This window comes from Aythya ferina, assembly GCF_964211825.1.
Source record: "Aythya ferina genome assembly, chromosome: 3".
NCBI classification, from domain to species: Eukaryota; Metazoa; Chordata; class Aves; order Anseriformes; family Anatidae; genus Aythya; species Aythya ferina.
The window spans coordinates 48,565,024-48,584,681 of record NC_140298.1 but is presented as its reverse complement, the minus strand read 5'-3'; the positions used below and the strand labels follow the sequence as shown (position 1 = coordinate 48,584,681).

Sequence of the window (19,658 nt, the reverse complement as noted above, 5' to 3'; positions counted from 1 at the left end):
AGGCAATAAAAAAAGATTTGGGTGGCTAAGATGGGATCGAAATGGATTTTAGGCAACTAGGTTCAAAGATACAATACTTAGGCTTTTCTGTTCCGTTACTAACTCATTCTAAAGGCATTTGTTTTCACTAGGTGCTTTTGAGCTCTTTGTGCATCTAGAATTTTTGTTCTGTATCTCCTTAGTATAACTTCAGCCTTCTTGCTGATTAAAAACTCTGCTTTTCCTGAGGAACACCAAAATTTTTCACTAGTTCAGTTCCTTCTCAAACATAAAAAGTCTAGCTGACAGTTGCAGGGAGTGAAAAGCAGTCATCATATGGAGAATATTCACATGGGAATGGGATGTCCTGGGCTTAGAAAAAAAAAAAAAAAAAAACAGAACTGTTTTCAAGGTTTTATTATGATTTATTTATTTATTTATTTATTTTTCTTTAAACAATCACGAAAACATCTTTAGGTGTAGGGAAGTGTTCTGTGTGCACTGTTTGTGATCCCAAGTATCTGTCATCTTTTTATAGTTTTTAAATGCCAGTGAAGGGTTTAGTGATGTTCCCCATTTTCCAGTAACGTTTAACTCATACATCTAAAACATTAGGAGGTGTTAGTCATGGCTTTTCCCCACCATGCTTTAAGAAATGAAAGGGAGCCAAAAGGCACTTAGTGCAGAAAGACATTTGTGAAGGATTTATAGCTGTAAAACCTGGTTGGCTTGAACAGTGTCTTGGTAGCTGGAAAAAGGTGCCTGAAGACTTTAAGCTTTAAGACTCATTTCTCTCACTACTGTTTGCCTTTCTGTTCAGCATGCACGTTCATCTGGGTCTTATTCTGAGTCATCTAATTGTACTCTGCTTTCAGGAGAAGGTAGGGCCTGGGCTACTACTAGGAGCACAAGCAATCAAGCTGCTATCACTTAACGCTGTACTTCTTCCTGTCTGCTGAGCTGTGGCTCTTCCTAGTATTTTTGACATAGTGACTATGGGCTGTGACTTCGTACCCGTTATTCACTAGAAGCATATGAATTCAGTTAGCGCCCTTCATCTGATTGTGTGCCTCAAGTTATCACCAAGCTGAATCACTTCGGATTTTGTATCCAACCCGTGCACCAGCCGTGTCCTGCAGCAGCTAGCTTATCTGTGTGTTACAGATCAGTAGTATGGATTCTGTTGGGATGGACAACAGCAGTTTCAAGTTGTTAATGCTTTAAAAGCTTATTTTTTCATATATAGGGTGACACAGCTAAAATTATGTAAGAAGTCTTCATTTGGGGAAAAAAATTGCTTATGAGGGGTTTTCAGTTTGCCTCTCAGCATCCGTTTTTCTTTCATGTTCTTTTCATGGTTCATGTCCTAGGCTTCATAGTTTTGCAAACTGCAGTTAAATTGTCATTGGTAATAATTTAGTGCAATGCTAATTTAATTGGTACAATGGCTCTATTTAACAGGGGTTCCAGTGTCCCTGAAAATGATCGACTGGCTTCAATAGCAGCTGAGTTGCAGTTCAGATCCCTTAGTCGTCACTCCAGTCCCACTGAAGAGCGAGAAGGTGATTGTCACAATGTTAGATTGTGATCTGGATATGCTGATGATTTTTGTCATTAACATATTTGTATGTTACCAGTTCTTACCCTTTCCATTTTTTTTCACCTCTTCCATTTAAACATATTAGACTTCTAACTTTCAGACTTACTTTGTTCATAGCAAGTTCTTCTGTTTTCAGACATACCCACTACTCTCTTGCCTTCCATGTTGTTTCTGAATTGTAACTGAAGGAATTTCCTGGTGTCTTACTAAGTTACACTATTCAAAGCTAAACAAGTTCCATGGTTGCTGATTCATATATCCCATTAGATAGTAAATTTCTAATTGTTGTTATTGAGGTATTAATTGGACCCATCAGGACAGTGAAAAGGTTCCTGTCCAATTCTTTCACTACCACTGCAGTATTCATGTTACAGATGCTTGCTGCTATTTGAATCCAGGAAGAAAGGTCATGGTGGGTGACTTTGTCCCGACCAAGTCTCCTCCTTCAGGTTTACTCAATCCTTGTACGTGTGGTATTTATTACAATAAATACCTTGAAACTTTTATCTTGGAAAGTCACATACCTTGATTACAGAATCACAGACTGGCTGAGGTTGGCAGGAACCTCTGGAGGTCATCTGGTCCAACCCCCCCGCAAAAGCAGGGCCACCTAGAGCAGGTTACCCAGGGACATGTCCATGTGGCTTTTGATCAGACCCCAAAACCTCTTTGGAAAACCTGTGCCACCTGCCCAGTACAGAAATGCTTCCTGTTGTTCAGAGGGGACCTCCTGTGTTCCAGGTTGTGCCCATTGCCTCTTATCTTGTCACTGGGCTCCACTGAAAAGAGCCTGGCTCCATGTATTTTACAGCCTCCCTTCAGTTATTTTTACATATGGTAAGATCCCCATGACCCTCCTCTTCTAACACACTGTGTTCTTTGCAAATTAGAATGAAGTATGGAATCGCAAACAAAACAGAGTGATACTGTAGTCATTCTGCAAAATGAAGCAGGTTTCTACAAACATATGTCTTAGAAACGTACACTAGGAAGTGTGTTTTGCTTCATTTTGTTTAGTTTTAAGATGTTGAAAATATTGTTTGTCACATACTTAGTCCTTTTTTAATGTATACGTATGAACAAGAAACTGGCTTAGATTGGAACAATACAGGTCTTTTTCTCAGGCAACTTAGAAGTTTGCTTTCCTACTGACCTGTATCCTGCATTTGATTCTGAGTGTCCTGACTTGAAGTGCTTCCACAGGTGTGGAAGGAGATATCTCTTGGCATATAAATTAAATCCTATTTTAGAATAGCATTCATAATCTGTTTTCTAAGGAGAAATCATTTATAAATTCAAGACCGTATATTGCTGTGGTTGCATTACATACTTGTAGGGTGTCCTGGTATGTAAGATCTCAGCTTCTGCTGAATATAATTGCATAATCTTTAATATGAGATAAAGCAACTTTTATGCTAAAAGTATTATTTCTACAGAACCATCATATCCAAAAGGAGATACTATTGGCTCATCCCGGCGGAGTTGGGAGCTCAGAACTTTAATCAACCAGACCAAAGGTAGGCTTCTAGGAGCCACTATAATTTGACATTTCTTAAACTAGCGCTGTATTAAAAGACTGTATCTTAATGCTGATTGGAAAAGGTTTTCACAGCTTTATTTTTAGAAAGGGGGAAAAAAAACTGCTTGCAGATAGGAGATACTGCTAGCAAAATTGCAATGTGCACCATCTGATGTGGGAGTAATTAAACTTCATAATTTTTTTTTCTGTTCAAGTCACCTAAAGATGTGAGTAGTGTTGTCCTACCATTGCAAAATGTGTGCAGTTATTGGTATAGGACTTGCAGAAGTTTCCTATTCTGATTGTGTGACTGTAGGAAGCACTTCCTAAGATTTCTCCTCAATATGGGGTTTTCTTGTTTTGGGTGATCCTACTCCGTTTCCCAAATTCAAGGCTCTTATGGGCCTCTCACATCTGTCCTGCTGCTTATTTTCATGAAACTTAAAGTAACTTGATTACTTCTGAGACTCCTATATTGTATTGTATGTGCAGATATATACACAACTTATGTGTGTATCTTATGGCAAGCTAGAACTTCATGAAACATTATAAAAAAGTTGTCTTTCACATAAAAAGTTGATCTATCGGTGATGTGACTCAGGATGTGAACTCACTCACTCAATGATGTTCCTCACAATGATGAGAACACAGGAAAAACTTCTGAAATCTAGAAGAATTATTGTTTGTTTGGAGCATAAATACTGAAGAAATTGAGTTTGTTTAATCAGGAAGGAAAAGATGAAGTAGGGACAAACAGAAAATTTGTAGAAGTCTGCTGCAAAGGGAACTGGAATAAGTGGAATACTATCCACTGTGAATAAGACAAGGACTAAAAACTGCTGGGAGTCAGATTTAGTATAGATGAAGTGATATTAATTATAGGCAGTAGAATGTATCATTTGGGGGTATTTCACTTTCTCCATCTTTTGACGGCCATTAGAAGAAGGTTAAACTACTGTCTCTCAAGAGTGACAGATGTGTAATTTTTCTTCTTTACAATTTCTTCTAGCCTCACTGACAAGGATTCAGTTCCATGATTACATTTTAAAGCTGGAGTTATGTAAATACCTGGAATCTTTGAAATAAGAGAAATTTCTTATAAAGAGAGTAAAAACTTAACTGCCCTTGGCAACTCCTAATGGCTCTGACATATTTCCACTATCTATCTGTGGTTAATTACAGGTCAAATATGAAAAAAAAAATCGATGTTTTTCATACTTTTTACTATCTTGGATCAATTAAGAGATGAGTAGAAAATTACCAGGATTCTCATTTTCCTTTAGTTTTCTTTAGTTTCATATGTGATTGCTAAAATGTTTTATTCTTTTGCTGTGTCTTAAATTTGACTCACAAAATAGTTGTCGTCTCAGTCGAGTCACTTGATGTGATATCAAAAGGTAACGAAATAAAATATACAAACAGTATTTCTCAATCAAGGAAATTGTTCATTGCTCTTCTTTTAGATACTGTTTCAAAGCAAGCACCAATTGAAGCTGTTCAAAAGTCTGTTCAGTTGTTTGAAGAAAGGAGATACAGGGAGATGAGGAGGAAGAACATCATTGGCCAAGTTTGTGACACGCCAAAATCGTATGATAATGTCATGCATGTAGGTTTGAGAAAAGTGACTTTCAAGTGGCAGAGAGGAAACAAAATCGGTAAGTTTGTTACACATTCATTTGTAAGGCTAAAATACCAAGATTATTTTTTGAAGGAAATCTAAGAGTGTATTTTGAAATCTTGCATCCTTGTATAGGTAATACCAGCTTTACTGAAATCAGGATGTTGAAATACAAAATACAATGGCAGCTAGGATGTCCTTCATGTAGAACTTCAGTGAAGTTTTCACTGGTCAAATAGTAAGAAACAAAGGAGTAAAAGGATTTGGTTAGGATGATTGCTTGTGTATGATCCTGCAATGCCTCTGCATGTTCAACCCTATAAAAGGTTCGAGTTCTGCTCTTGAAAGAACCACAAATGTGAATGGAAACGAGCACAAACTTTGGGATTTGTTTTACTCACCAATGATGTTGTTGCTTCCCACGTACAACTGTTATTTCCTCTCTGCTTCAGGATTTGTGGGAAAATCCTCATATTGCTCATACTCATCCTCATACTCATGAGGATTTTTCTTTCAGGTTAACCTGTTAAGTTTGCTAGAGTGAAAACATGACACTAAATTCAGGGCTGTAAATGTTTTATTAGGTGTTACAGGTTAAAAGGTACTTGACGTTATTAAATGAAAATACACACAAATAAAGTTGTCAAGGGGAGCTTTCAGTGGTGTGTCTACTTACTATGGTTGACGTATATGTCACTTACTGAATGTAGGGTAATTATTTTTTCTTATTTTAACTCTGCAGGTGAAGGCCAATATGGGAAGGTCTATACCTGTATCAGTGTTGACACTGGAGAGCTGATGGCTATGAAAGAAGTGAGTGCTTACTATATGAGAATCATTGCTGCCCTTGCTTTTTTTCCAAACCACATACAGATGAGTTGTTGGGCATTAAGGTTTTCTGAACATAGTTGTTAGCTAGCTCAAAAAGGATGGGAAGACAAATTGTTTCTTCATGTAGCCACAACTGCTAATTATCACTTGTTCTTCCTCAAATTGTTTAAGCTTTTTCTTTCAGTTTAAAAGTTTCAATGTAGAAGTATGTAAAATGGATACTGGGTAATCTCACAAGGATGTTGAATGGGTACTTGCTTAGTATGTGTGAACGCCTGTGAAGAGATCTTAAACTATTCTGGAGTTTTCTGATTAGAAAAACGGTACACAAATTGTCTTACTTTACAGTATTTCATCTCACATTTAATTCTCTTTTTCCTCATTTCATAGAGAAAAAGATGGAAGTGCCACATCAGATGTTTTTCAGCCTCTGTAGTTTAAGTGAGCTTGGTTGAGTCACGAAACTGTTGACTAACCTGGTCGGTACAGAAAACCTAATTTTCTGTATAGAAATGAGTAAAGCTGTGTAGGTGTAGAGATCCTTTTTTCCTTAAAACACATTGGTTTTTAAAATATTTGTACTGTTTAATTTTACTGCATTTCCACATCTTACTACCAGGATCATCAAGCGTTCACAACAGTCACTGTGCCACCCATTTGATGCTAGAGCAGTTATATTTTGATGAGGTAGTTCCTCCACATACGTAATATGTATATGAGCTCACAGAAGCATGGAAAAGCAAGGCTGGGATTGTGCTTAACTTCTTGTACAATAGTCATTCACTGACTAAGTAATACCAACATTCAAAAGTTTTTTTTCTAGCTGCTGCCAAAGTAACATTTTTCCCACTATTTGTAGCTCTCCGTGTCTGGAATTTGAAGTTGCCTTCTAGATGCAGGTGCTTTTTGCAGATTAGCATGTGTGCACTCTCATTAGGGGGATTTTATAAATAGATGTAAGTTAAATGGACCCTGTTTGACAGATACTTCCTTAGTAGGCTAAATACACAATACGCTGTAGTACTTTTCAACTTGCTGTAAGTATTCCACCAAGAAACACTTTTTTGTCCCCATCGTGGGCTTAAATGCAAACTGCAACTTCCAAGAAAAAGCTCTTCAGGGTTTCCTTAGGGGTATCTTAAGAGAAGGTTTTTTCATTTGTTTTTAAACTGGTTGAAAATATTGAAAACATTTCCCCATCTTCTGGGATTTCTTCAAGACTTTGCTGTCTTAACCACAGTGTCACCAATATCTCTACAAATGATAGTGGAAAAGGTTTACTACAAATGTACGGTAGTGCAACTTTGGAGTGTTAGGAGGTATGTAAAATAATGTCATTGATCACCTTTTTTGTTTTTTATAATCTCCATGTGTTTAATTTTATCACTCTTTGAGTACAACTGATATACTGGAATTGTACAGAACAAAACAATCATAACACCTTAGCAAAAAAAAAAGGTGAAATATGTGCATTTATTTCAGTAATAATATAATATAATAATATAATATGTGCATATTATATTCAGTTGTCCTGTACTCAATTAAAGAAATTTCTGCTTTCTACCAGAATAGTAAAAATAACATCCCCCATAATTAACTGAGCGTTTTGCTTATCTTTGTCTGAATGGAAACCTTAAATCAGTTTTCCAAAGATTGTTTTTTTTTTTCCTCCAAGAAAAACCAATCACAGCATGTTGTAGGAGAACTAATGAAAGCCTCTTCCTTTAATCAAAACCTCCGTGATCATATGTTTGTAAAGAAAACCCTCAAAGAAAATCCCTTAGTCTCATTTGATGAAATACCTGTCAATTAGTCTTTCTTGAATGACAGCTGTCATTCATGTTATTTTCAGATCCTCTTGTATTGCATCTACCTACCAGGTATAAGCTAGAAGGCAGGCTCCAAAAAGATACATGTATATGTATCCACATCTGTGATGTTTAAGTAACAGTATTTTCACGTTATCAAGTTTATAAATCATCATGTGTGTATGATTTTCCAAAAACAATTTGGGGTTCTTTTTTGGTTAGTTTTGGGGGTGAAGGCGTAGAATTCTGTAACTTTTTGTGTGATGATACTGTTTCAAAAAGAAGAAAAAAAAAAAGGTTTTACCTGCTTTTTTTTTTGTCTTTGTTGTTGTTCCTTAGCAATTTGAAACTTAATAGCAGCAAAATAACGAAAAATTTTCTTGTAGATAAGATTTCAACCTAATGATCACAAAACCATCAAGGAAACAGCTGATGAACTGAAGATTTTTGAAGGCATCAAACACCCTAATCTGGTTCGGTATTTTGGCGTGGAGCTCCATAGGGTAAGCAAACATCACTTCCTGGGAGGTTGTGTGTAGGGTTGGGAGAGAATTCTGAGAAGCTTTGGATCATTGGTGGTTTCACTTCAGAACGCTCTCGTGTAACTTAATTGTCTGGATATTTCTGTGAATTACAAGTCTTTTTTCCTACGAGTGTTGAGACCTCTCTAAAACACAGTTTGCAGAAATGTGTTGAAACTGGTACATAAAGGTACATAAACAGAGAAGGTTCACAGTAAGTGAATTGAGTAATGCTGGAGCTATCGTGTGCTGCAACTCTGTTTGACTGCTCCAAATGCAAAGATGTTGTACTTACTGATAATTTTTGTATGCAGATACAGACTAGACAGCCTGTCTAAAACTCTTCAGTGTTAGCAGCAGAGTTTTCTTGCTTGAGCAGCAGAACTAACGAAGCCTGGTTGTCTTACAGAGTGGGATCCCACAGCTGTGTGCAGAGATACCTGACTTTCTCTTACTCTCATTTCCATATGCCCTTCCTCCCCAGCTCCCTCAAGTCTCAGGTCCTTCCTGTATCTCTCTACCTGTTCCCTGGGAGGAAACAGGATGCTGGGTACCTAGCTGGAAAGTGGTGTGTGCTCTTGACTGACTTGATCAGTATGAATGTGTTGATTCGCTTACCCTCTGCTGTTTTGGAAGGGGACAAAGGCTGCTTTCTGCCTGCATTTCTTTACTCGGGGACACGACTTTGGGTGTCTGTGCCACTGGGTCATTGGTTTCTCAGGCTAGTTCTAAAAGTTCAGTGTCTGCCATCTTTTGTATTAAATCTGGCTGCAATTGGCTGAAACTTCCAAAATGGGCTTGGAGAGAGAGAAAGAAAGGGAACAAGAACCAAAGTTTTCCTTGAAATGAGTTAGAATTGGCATGCTTGTTTGAGGCACAGACAACAACAAAAAAAACTTGCCTTCCCCAAGCAATCAGCATGTGATAGTGCAGGAACTGGGAAAAGGTGGGGGGGAAATCTCTTTTTAACTTGCTAAATATGCAAAGCCTCTTTTAGTATTTCCGCTTTATCTACATAGATTTCCCAAGTGCTGTTTGGTAGATTCCAAAGTAACATATATTACACCACCAAATACTGTCATTTGCATATAAAGGATACTGTCGTTTGCATAAAGGATACGGATAGACATGTGAAAGAGATTTTCCATCGCTGTGCAATAGAATATTAGGATGAAGCATGCCTAAGAGAATAGAGGTCTGAAGAGATGATTAACTAGATATTCTGTGGTAAAAGGTACCTCCTCTAGAACTTGCTCTTTCACAAACAGTGAAAGATGGAAGGAAAACTTTGTCCTAATTCAGTGTTAAAATTTTTTTTAACACCAATGAAATCCGGTTTGGTTCCCACAACAGGAAGAAATGTACATCTTCATGGAGTACTGTGATGAGGGCACTCTGGAGGAAGTGTCAAAACTGGGCCTTCAGGAGCATGTCATTAGGCTCTACTCAAAGCAAATCACGATTGCTATCAATGTACTACATGAACATGGTATTGTTCATCGAGACATTAAAGGTAACGTTAACCAAAAAGGTAATGTTGTTGTTTCAGTGTTGTAGATGAGGGTGTGGGGCAGGGATGGGGGATGTTTTTCAGATTAAGCACACATTATCTATACAACAGTTGAGTATAAAATCTTTCACACCTTTTTCAATTTTCAATTTACAAGTTGTCAGCTAGTTAAACGCTCCTTTTTAACTGCAGAACATAAAAATGTTCACAGATGGCATTGCAAACTCATAAGTTGTGCCCATGATTTATATAGCTCTTGTAGAGGTTGTTAGGATTGTTGGGGGTTCATCCAAACTCAAATTTTGGTCCTTGTATTTCTAGCACTAACACTGAATTATGTAATAATGTTTTTCTCATCTGTGCAAGAAGCAATGGCGTTTCCTTGGGAGCTGACAGGCAGTGTACTGTGCTAGAGTGCTGCAGCAGAACTTTTCCTTATGATTCCCATTTTGCGGAAGAGTTTTAGGCTTTCAGACAAATGTTTGCGTACACATAGCAATAAAAGTCTTGGTAAAAGGAGTTAAATAGATACGGTAAAACTACTTACCAGTGTTCTGTTTTTTTTGCCATACATTTATCTACTCATGCCTGGCTCTCAGCTTTTGCTTACAAAATGAGCAAACTGGAACTGCAGTAACTGAAGGGTGGTTGCTTTTGGCATTTGCTTAAGGCACACGGTGTCAGTCTGCATTTCACATTCATTTTTCTTTTCCTGCGCCTACCAAGAACATCCTCCATGTGTAGTTGTCTTGTTTGTGTTTTGTTTTTTTTTTTAATCTGACATATTTTGCTCACCTATGGCAGAAACTTAACAGTTGGTAGGGGAAACAATGCACACTATGCCCCACTCATTTTATGCTCATTTTATGACAAGGCAGTGCAACCCAACGATGCTGGGTTTCTATGTCCCTCTTGCTCACAGGGTTTTGAATCATCGCAGCAGTGTAGGAGGTTCCCAGTTGCTCTTGGTCCTTTGGCCTCGTGCTTCTCATTTGGGAAAAGAACTATCTACGATCCAGAGGCCTCCCACCCAGGTAGGCCACTCTTGAGTCAGTTTTGGCTTTTTTTTTTTTCCTAGAAAACACTTTCCCTCACTCCCGTTGCCCAGCAGTCTTGCCTTCTCTGGTTCTCCTTCCTGACCAAAGGTTTCTTTCCAGTTGTGGATTTCCCTCCGTGCTTTTCACAGTGCCTTCCTTGCCCTTTACGCGATCATTCCATATCCAGGTTCTGCTTAGCTGGATTGCACTCTCCTGGAAGCTCGCAATCAAAATCCAAGGCTGACTGATAGGGATTTCTTTTGTGCTGCTCCATGTCATTGCTGATTTCTGGATATGTTTCTGAATAGGTCTTCCTCTCATCAGAGAAGTGCACAGAAGAGCTGTTTAACAGGACTGTAATGCTGCGTTATCTGAGGGCATTTCTGTCACAACAGGTTCCTCATACCAAATGCTGGGGTAGTCCTTGGGAGTAATAACAGCTACAGACAGGGTAGCTGCAGACGCATCTGTGTACAGACCTTCCCTAAACTTAATGACAGAATTTAGACAGACTGCGGAGAGGGTGTTTTTGTAAAGGATGCCTGATGTTACATTGCATGTCTCTTGCTCTCTGTCTCTTTTTGTGCTCAGGTTGAATCCCCAAGTTCTCAGGCTAACAGCAGTAAAGAAAACTCTGTTTTTACTTTTAGCATAATGCTGGATTTTCTCTTACATACTCAAGTGCTCTTATTTTTCTGATAGGGGAGAATGACGAAATGTCATTCAGACTGTGTTAAAACTGCTTTTCTAGGGGAATCTCACTGACAGATCATACCAGATCTCTCATAGCCAGTTTACCAAAAATCAGTATGGATCTGTTTTGTTCAGCATCAGATAACCAACCAATTCTTAAGAGTAATTGTTTATAGCTGTATCCTGCAGTTGGCATTTGCAAGCACCTTGCACTCAAAACTTAGGTCACTTGGTTAGTAGTGTCCACAGGTGCCACCATTGTCCTCCTGGCGCTGTTGTGGCATCCAGTTTTGCAGGTGTAAAAGCTGTAACAAGACACAGCTGCTGGGGATCCTTCTTCAACCTGTGGTTGCAAGAGAAAGCTAAGAGTAGCATTGGTTACAGTTGACTGCACTGCTTTTAGTTGGCCTGCATCCATGTATTAAGTAGCTGGTGGAGAATGTAGCAGGTGATCAAGTCTTTTTTGGATACTTTTTAAAAAAAAACAACTCTATCTTGCCTATTATATTTTAACTCCTCTGGCTAAAACCAGATCTCTCAGTTATGACAACTTCTCTTTTTGCAAGAAAGCTGTCTGCTGAATAATGGAGAAAGATGAAATATTTAATGCTGAAGAGAACCTCAGGACATCTCTGGTTGAGTACTCTGCTCAAAGCAGGGCCAAGCTCAATGTCAGATCCAATGTCAAATTAGATCAGACTGCTCAGGACCTTGTCTATTTGAGTTATGCTTATCTCCAGGGATGGAACATTCCCTCTTCCCTGCGCCCCTCTGCTGTTCCCATTGTGAAAATCTTTTCCTGATACTTCCCTGGAATTTGCAAGCATTGCTATTTGTGTCCATTGCCCCGGATCCTTTCAGTGTGTCTTTGAAGAAAATTCTGTTTCCATCTTCATGATATGGTTACGCAGTTGAAAACAGCAATAAATTTCACCCCAGCCTCCTCTTCAAGCTAAACAACCCCACCTCTCAGCTCCTCTTTGCGCATCCCATGTAGCAGCCCTCTGACCATCTTGATGCCCCGGGGCTGGGCTTGCTGCATCAACATCTGTCTTGTACCGGGGAGCCCCAAAGCAATACACATCGCTCCAAGTGTGGTCTCAAAAGTGCTGAATTGAGAAGAATTAATCGCTAAGGTCACGCCTGGTGCTTTCTCTTTGGGAGAGCAGCGCATATTATTGAAGAGTGCATTGGGCCTGAACCAATTTGGTTCTTGAATGAATTTGGCTGTTGCAGTGCTTAAGTACTGAGGAGTGGCTACGAGCTGCCCCTGTTTGTGGAGTTGTGCCACAGTCATTGTGGGGATTTTGGTTCTGCTCCGAGAACTCCCAGTACTGAGAGCAGCATCTCTGGAATGTCCCTCTAGTGTCAGTTTGCCCTGGGGTTAGCATAGGGCTGTCTTGGCACAGAGGTACTGTGCACTAAACTTGAGTTTAAACACTTTGGGTCATAGCAGTTGTTCTCTCTAGCACGAGTACCATTTCTGGTATTTGCTCTCTGTTTGCAGTCTGCCCAAAAGGTCTTGTGGTGTAAATGGCAGCAGTATTTTGCTACCTCTTGCCCTCCACCAAGTACATCCTGTAGGGCTGCTTTCAATACCGAACGTGGAGGAAAGAAGGCACCGATTGGGGGTGCTGTGCCTTTTTGTTGTTTTAGCCATGGTCTCTGGTTTTATTTCTCTTATTAACCATGCAGATATGGTAGGAATTTTGTTACGTTTCCAATCACACTAACTGTCAAGGCTAAAAAGGATCGTGCATCCTCAAAGTACTGTTCTTCTCTTTCCCTTTCTCTTACTCAGGTCCTGCTGGATTCTGTGGAATTTCCTTCTAATAAGGAGACCTTTTCTAAAAACTCCTGCTAGAGCTTGGTCTTGTTCTCTAAAACACAGGTGAATGGCTTACCAAACAGAGGCTCCAGCAGACAATACATCAGTGGAAGCCTCATTCAGCTGACAGAAAATGCCAGCAACACGTCTTCAAGTTCTGGCTCTTTCTTTTTGGTGAAAGTTTGAAATTTAGGTTCATTACTTCACTGCATTTGACAGTCCTGGGTGTTCTTTGCAGGAGAAGAATTCACGGGAGCTTTCACAGAAAACTTTATGCTAAGAATTGTCATTACCTTTTTTTTTTTTGTAGGAGGACAGATTTGGACTGAAAGGCCTTACAAGTTGGTTCTAAACTGCATTAAACCAAGTTATCTCAATAACTTTAGATTCAGTCAGAACAAAAGACCTTGGATATTAGCTCAGTCCCTTTCCATGCGCTTCAGTAGCTTCAGAAGCTACTCTGTAGCCTTTCGTGAAATTTTCAAGCAACTTGCTTTCTTGGGGAACCAGAACCTAAGTTTCCAAAACCATCCTTGTAAAATATTTGCTAGTGATGCCTCTTTTTCCTATGCTCTTTGGGGCTAAGTGTACCTACTTGCTATATGTTAAGTAATTGCTTGAAAATCATCCAAAAAAGACAAGTTATGGGCAGTTGTTTGAAAGAAAAAGCTGCTAGTACCTATAAATGTCAGTCATCTACTGCAGTGCTTATATATTTAGTGTCCCATTGAGATGCCTTCTTGTACTGCTTTGGTGTGATGACGGATCAAGGAGCTGATGGATCGTCTACGTGTGTGTTACATGCACCTGTGATTGCAGGGTCCAGGTTGACTCTGGAAATCTGTGTCCCTGGCTGGGTTCTGTGGTTTGCCAGCAGAACAAATTCTGATCTTGAGAATGCCAGGACTGGAAAATGTGCAGACACAATGTCTAGAAGAGTTGTATTTACTGAAAGTTAATTCTCCTTCCAGAACTTCTAAAAGGCTTATGGTAACCAAAGGTTGGAGTTTATTGCTGTTAGTGATTTCTCTCCTCCCTGTAGTGCAGTTATGTGTAACACCTCTCGGACTACATACACTTTGCTTCTGTTATCAAGCATTCTCATAGCTGAAAGGGAAGTCCTTTGAGAACTGGGTAGTTTTGGCATCATTGACCTGCACTGCCTTTATTGACTTGAGCTTTTTAAGGACTCTGTTTTCTGTAAGTATCTTGGAGGTGCCCAGCCAAGCTAACTGGAAAAAGTCATTAATTAAGAGAACATAATAGAAAGGAGGAACAGCCAACAATTCCTGCACTGACCCATGTTGAAGGTGGAACAAAAGTGAGAAACTTCTTTTGAAAGGTTATATTCAAAGGAGCCATTTTTTAAAGAATCTTTTATGTGACATGGGAAAATGCTGTGTGTAATGAAGTCCTCGCGTTTGCCTACTCACAGAGTACACAGGCAGTTTTGCTCTGTGCATAGCATTCATCCTGCTGTAAGAGAAATCACAGCGCAAGCTGCATCTCTGCCAGGTGACTTGCAACCTACTTGTGGTCTCACTGCGGCACTTGCAGGACCCAGGATTTGGCCTGACCTGCACAGTGAGCTCCTGCTCTGTTTTCTGTTGCCTGTGTTTTGGCAGAATGTTGAACGAAAGGAGGCCACTGGCTGTCAAAACCGCTTGGCTTATTTTGCAGTGTTGTGTAGAGCAGGTAACTTGAAGCCTGCTGCAGGTTTCCCTCAGAGAATTTCAGCTGTGCTAGGGGAATTTTTTCTGGTGCAAGCTGGCAGTAGAGCCGGATACTGTAATGGTAGCCCTCCTCCAGAAATTATTCTGGAAGTAGAGCTAAATAGGAGTGAGTATTTGGTGGGATATGTAATAAACAAATGCTGTAAGCTCAGCTTTTACGTCTGCTGTGATGACCTAGCTGTATTGTATCACCTGTCTTGACCCAGCAGAACAGAAAAGATGGATACTGGGAGGTACGCATCAATGGCCTCTGCCACAAAGCTCCTTAAGGACGTGTTTTTTTTGCAGTGCAACACTCACAGGGATAAGCACTGGAATTCATATATTTCTGGAGGAGTTTTCTCATAACGAGCACATGTGAAAAGCTGATGAGTTTGCCTGCCACAGTGCTTTGTGCTTTGAACATTTCTTGTTGTCATGTTCCAGTATGCTTAGTGTTAACTGAAACCCATCAAAATCCAGTTGGCTGATGGTAACATACCCTATGGGGTACATCTCTAATGGTGTCATATTCCACACTTAATCCACAGGTAAAGATACAAGTGTGAACTCAGCTATTACCTACTGTGTAACTTCCGGTGGTGCATCATGTTGAGAAGTCCTCATGCCTTAGTTCAGCACTGGTTTAACAAGCAGTACTGTTTTTCTTTGTGTTTCCTAGGAGCCAACATCTTTCTTACCTCATCTGGACTGATTAAACTAGGAGACTTTGGCTGCTCAGTGAAACTGAAGAACAACACCCAGACAATGCCTGGAGAAGTGAACAGCACTTTGGGTACTGCAGGTGAGGAAGCACGTGCTAGGCAGAAACTTGTCAAGTTGCCATAAGAGAAAATGCCTCTGTCAAAAGTCTGGACTGGTAAAACAATGTGGTTCAGGGAAACTTCATTTTACTTTGGCTGGTTAGCTGTGCTTTACATCCGGAAGGCAAAAATAATCAGCGAATGTTGCAACTGGAAAATGTTACTTGTTTGGTTAATTATAAAGCTTCTGGAGCTTTTGTTATCTGTGATTTTACCTTTCTCTGTAGCCTCCTGAAACAGGACTGTTCTTACTGAACACCTGGTTAATCTATTGTTTTAAAAAAGGAAAATAAGTGAGAGCACATACTGTACCAGAACTTCACCATTTTTCAAGCTGAAAGACAGCTACACTGAAAATGTGTTAAAGAACAAGAAGCCAAAGCCAGACAAAACTTTGCAAGAAAACCTAAGTGGTGATTCACAACAGATGTATTAAATACAGTTGTATTAAAAGCATTAGGTTTGCCCAGTTTATCACCGAAGTACATACTGTTCCTTCTGCTGTATGAACTAATGACGTTGCATGTGTTGTTTCAAAGCATACATGGCTCCAGAAGTAATCACTAGAGCTAAAGGAGAAGGGCACGGACGGGCAGCAGACATCTGGAGCCTGGGCTGTGTTGTTATAGAGATGGTCACTGGCAAGGTAGGTGTTTCACCTGTTGAATGTCGTCATCAGTTTCTCCAAAAGTTCTGGTTTCATTCCTAGCAGTAAGTCCACAAGTATCAGGGAGTCTTTTAAATTCCTGGGGTACAGACATATATGCTCTGTTGCACAGTGAGTTACTCACTAAACCTTGCACTTACCAATTCTGTTTCCTGTTGCAGAGGCCTTGGCACGAATATGAGCACAACTTCCAGATCATGTACAGAGTGGGGATGGGTCATAAACCTCCAATTCCTGACAAAGTGAGTCCAGAAGGGAAAGACTTCCTTTGCCACTGCCTGGAAAGTGACCCAAAGATGAGGTGGACAGCCAGCCAGCTCCTCGACCATCCTTTTGTCAAGGTTTGTCTCACGGCTTTGGCTGCAAAGACTGGAGGTGGGAATCAAACAGCCGTAGCTGGCTTTGCCGTTTGCAGCTGTGCCCCAGGGCTTTCTATCGTGGGGGGAGGCTGATACACAGTGATGCTGTACAGAGAGTAAGGAAGGCTTGGAAATTTTGAACAGGTACACACATTGCTGCTTGCAAACATTTGGCTAAAAGAACCTGGTGTGCACCATGCAATGTGTTGCAAGATGCATTATCTGTAGTAAAGATTTGTCAAACTCCATCTCAATGGTAGCTAATTGCATCTGAGGGGCCAGGTATGCGCCTGTAATGCAGAGATTGTGGTCCCCTCCATAGGAAAAAAATGAAACAAGCACATCCTTTATCATCCTTCCATACAAGGATTTACTTTTCTTCCTTTTTTTTTTTTCAGTAAAGCTCACACTGTTGTTGACTGTGGCATTACTGTAACAAGTTGCAGTTCTTGCATGAATTTTGGTTTAATTCTTAGTTGTGAATATTTGCTTATTCTTAAGCAACAAATTTAGGCATAGCAGTAACCGTAGCTAAATCCCATCCACCACAGAGGCAGAACACTTCTTCAGGGACGTAAGAGTTGCATGCTGTCAGATATGAACAGTTGTAATTCGTTATCATAATAATAAAGGAAAAAGAAAACTTAAATGATGTCAAGAGATGTCCAGTTAACCTTAGGTTCAATGAAGGTGCTTAAGAAATTGATTGTCATCTTTTTGCTGCAATAGAAAGACAATTCATTGCCTTTTGTTCCCTTCACAGGTTTGCACAGATGAAGAATGAAGTTATTCAATCTCTGGCCTTTTTTATTCTGGCAAAAATACCTTTTAATCACTACTGTATGTAATATTTACATAAAGACTATGCTGAGAACAGTATAGAAGTTGAACTTATGAAGACTGCACAAGTGACAGGCGTCACTTCCTCTGCTGCTCCTGTATGTTTTACTTGGCACATGTTGCTCAAGTTGTGACAGTGTCTGCAAGTTGAAAGAAGCTGCATGTTTCAGTGAAAGTGCCATTACTACTGTATATGGACCATATCTTTTTTTGTTCTTTCTCCTGTTTCTCATTTTATTGAGAACTGTAATGTTAATATGTAGTATTTTTGAACTCTTTAGGTTCAGAAAAATGCTGTAGTGTTATCAGGCGTTATGGACCTTGTTTTTTAATCTGTTTGTTGAGTGCACTGACTGTGAACTTTTACTGGTTTTTTGTTTATTTGTTTTTGGCAAGCTTCAGATTTGTTATGCACAAGGCTGATTAATGAAATTTTAAAAAAAGGTTTTTTCTCAATAAATGGTTTATTTTAGGAGTTGTTGGTGAAGGGTTTTTCTTCTGAAAGTAACTAGGGGTTGTGGGTCACTTTTTAAACTTTTTTCTTTCTTAAACTGCTAAGACTGCAGTGCTAACCCAACAGGACTAAGGGTCTTGTATATTGCTATAATCAATGCTTTGTAAAGTACAAGAAGTGTAAGAAGCGTTCTGCATTGCACAAGGGATAACAGAATGAAGGTGCCCCCTTCCCTCACTACTGAGGAAGGAAGGTGATGTCCAATTCCCCACGCTACCTATTATATAAGGGATAGTGGTAAGGGCTGAGCTAACTTTCTTCTTGGACACAAGAACTCTACAGACAGGGAATGGCCACAGAAGTGCCATGCTGACCGAAAAGAGAATCAATTAAGATTATTTGTTGTGTACAGTTTAGTGAAAACAAAAAGTCATTTTTAAGATTTTTTAAAACGAGTTTCTGATCTTGGGCACTGATTTTCACTTTTTTTAATTTAACGGTTAATGGTCAAAGATCTTAAAAAATAGAAATGGTTAGCAAATAGCAGCATTCTCTAACATTTGATCTACTTAGGAAGTTTTATTTTGTTTAGCTTGCTAATACAAATGTTTACAGTTAAAAGATACCTATTAGTGCAAGCTTATATATCTTTGTTACAGCTATAGACCTTAAAATGGGTAAGTTAGAAAGCAGAGAGCTTGCTTTTAATATTTGGCTTCATTGCAAAGTTCTGCGTCCCCTCTTAACACTGTAATCCTTGATTTACTACAGGTGAGGCACAGCTGAATAAGCTGTTGAAAAGGTATCAAGATCTGACATTTAAATCTAGATGCACCAGCCTCATTCTGCACATCTAGTGAGGTGTACCTAGGCTTTCAAAACATACAATACTGAATTTAACAAACTTTTGTTGTCTTTCATTCTTTCAGTAATGATAGGAAGGTAAGTACGTATTGTCGTCATAAGTAGCTGACTAGAAAAGTACCTGAGGCTGAGGTCCCCCCGTGGCCTGCCGCATTCTTCGCTTTTTGGCGCATCACAAGTTTCCAAGCAGTTTGTCTCCTCATTTGTCGTGTGTTAGGTATCCTTGTACACACACACACAAGATTCCAGGAGTCAGGAGAAACGTGAAAACTGTTACAGGTTTGTTGTTGCAGACCAAACGAAAACTCATTCACCGCACTTCAGCTTTTTATACTTTTATTTTTGTATAAACAAATGTAAGACTACTTTTGTTAAGGCAGTTGTAGACCATACAGTTGTTGGTGGGGAAGAGGGGCAAACACTGATTCCTACTGACATACGTCATTCTTTTAATACAGTGAACTGGACTAGTTTACCTTTGGCAAGTACCATTGCGCTTTCTCTGTTGGCCAGGGAACACTGGAAGGGCCCAGTGTTGCAGCTCTTGTGCACCGGGACTTCTAGAAGGATCCAGGACCGGCATCTTTGGCCCTATGCCTTTTACAGTGGTTGCTCCCAGGGAAATTGGTAGGAAATAGCTAAATGCTCATTCAGAAGTATTTACGGGTTTGGTATTTTCCTCTTGGAGAAGTGGTACTGCATGCAATTAGAGAAGGACTACGACTCATAAGGAATGTTAAATGTCTCCCTACCAGCATGTTCAGTCTTCAAAATAAAAAAAAAAAAAAAAAGAAAAAAAGTCAGTCTTCATCACATGAATACGTATTTGCTGCTCAAAACTACTCACACCTGCGTATAGCGTTCATTCTACCACCCCGACAAAAGCTCACTTCATCTGCCAGGTAAGGTTTACAGTAAAATGCAAGCTTGAAGAGATCTCTCTGCCATCCCCTCCCATTTCCAAGAACTGTGTAGGCTGGTTCATTTACATGCC

The 19,658-nt window shown here is 39.6% G+C and overlaps 1 protein-coding gene across 6 annotated transcripts in view; it reads left to right on the top strand.

The window, feature by feature from the left end:
• MAP3K4 (mitogen-activated protein kinase kinase kinase 4) overlaps positions 1-17,821 on the top strand; it is a 92,233-nt gene extending 74,412 nt beyond the window's left edge. For 5 of the 6 annotated variants that reach the window (XM_084514700.1, XM_084514699.1, XM_084514697.1 and 2 more), the window contains 10 exons: positions 1,441-1,541; positions 3,016-3,096; positions 4,562-4,753; positions 5,459-5,529; positions 7,742-7,858; positions 9,230-9,389; positions 15,339-15,461; positions 16,020-16,126; positions 16,309-16,488; positions 17,270-17,821. In XM_084514700.1, coding sequence (XP_084370826.1) covers positions 1,441-1,541; positions 3,016-3,096; positions 4,562-4,753; positions 5,459-5,529; positions 7,742-7,858; positions 9,230-9,389; positions 15,339-15,461; positions 16,020-16,126; positions 16,309-16,488; positions 17,270-17,290 — 1,153 coding nt within the window. In that variant the 3' untranslated portion in view covers positions 17,291-17,821. Of the gene's footprint in view, positions 1-1,440; positions 1,542-3,015; positions 3,097-4,561; positions 4,754-5,458; positions 5,530-7,741; positions 7,859-9,229; positions 9,390-10,308; positions 10,421-15,338; positions 15,462-16,019; positions 16,127-16,308; positions 16,489-17,269 lie in introns of those variants that run through there. The other variant, XR_014691538.1, reaches the window with a different exon arrangement.
• The last annotated feature ends 1,837 nt before the right edge of the window (positions 17,822-19,658 follow it).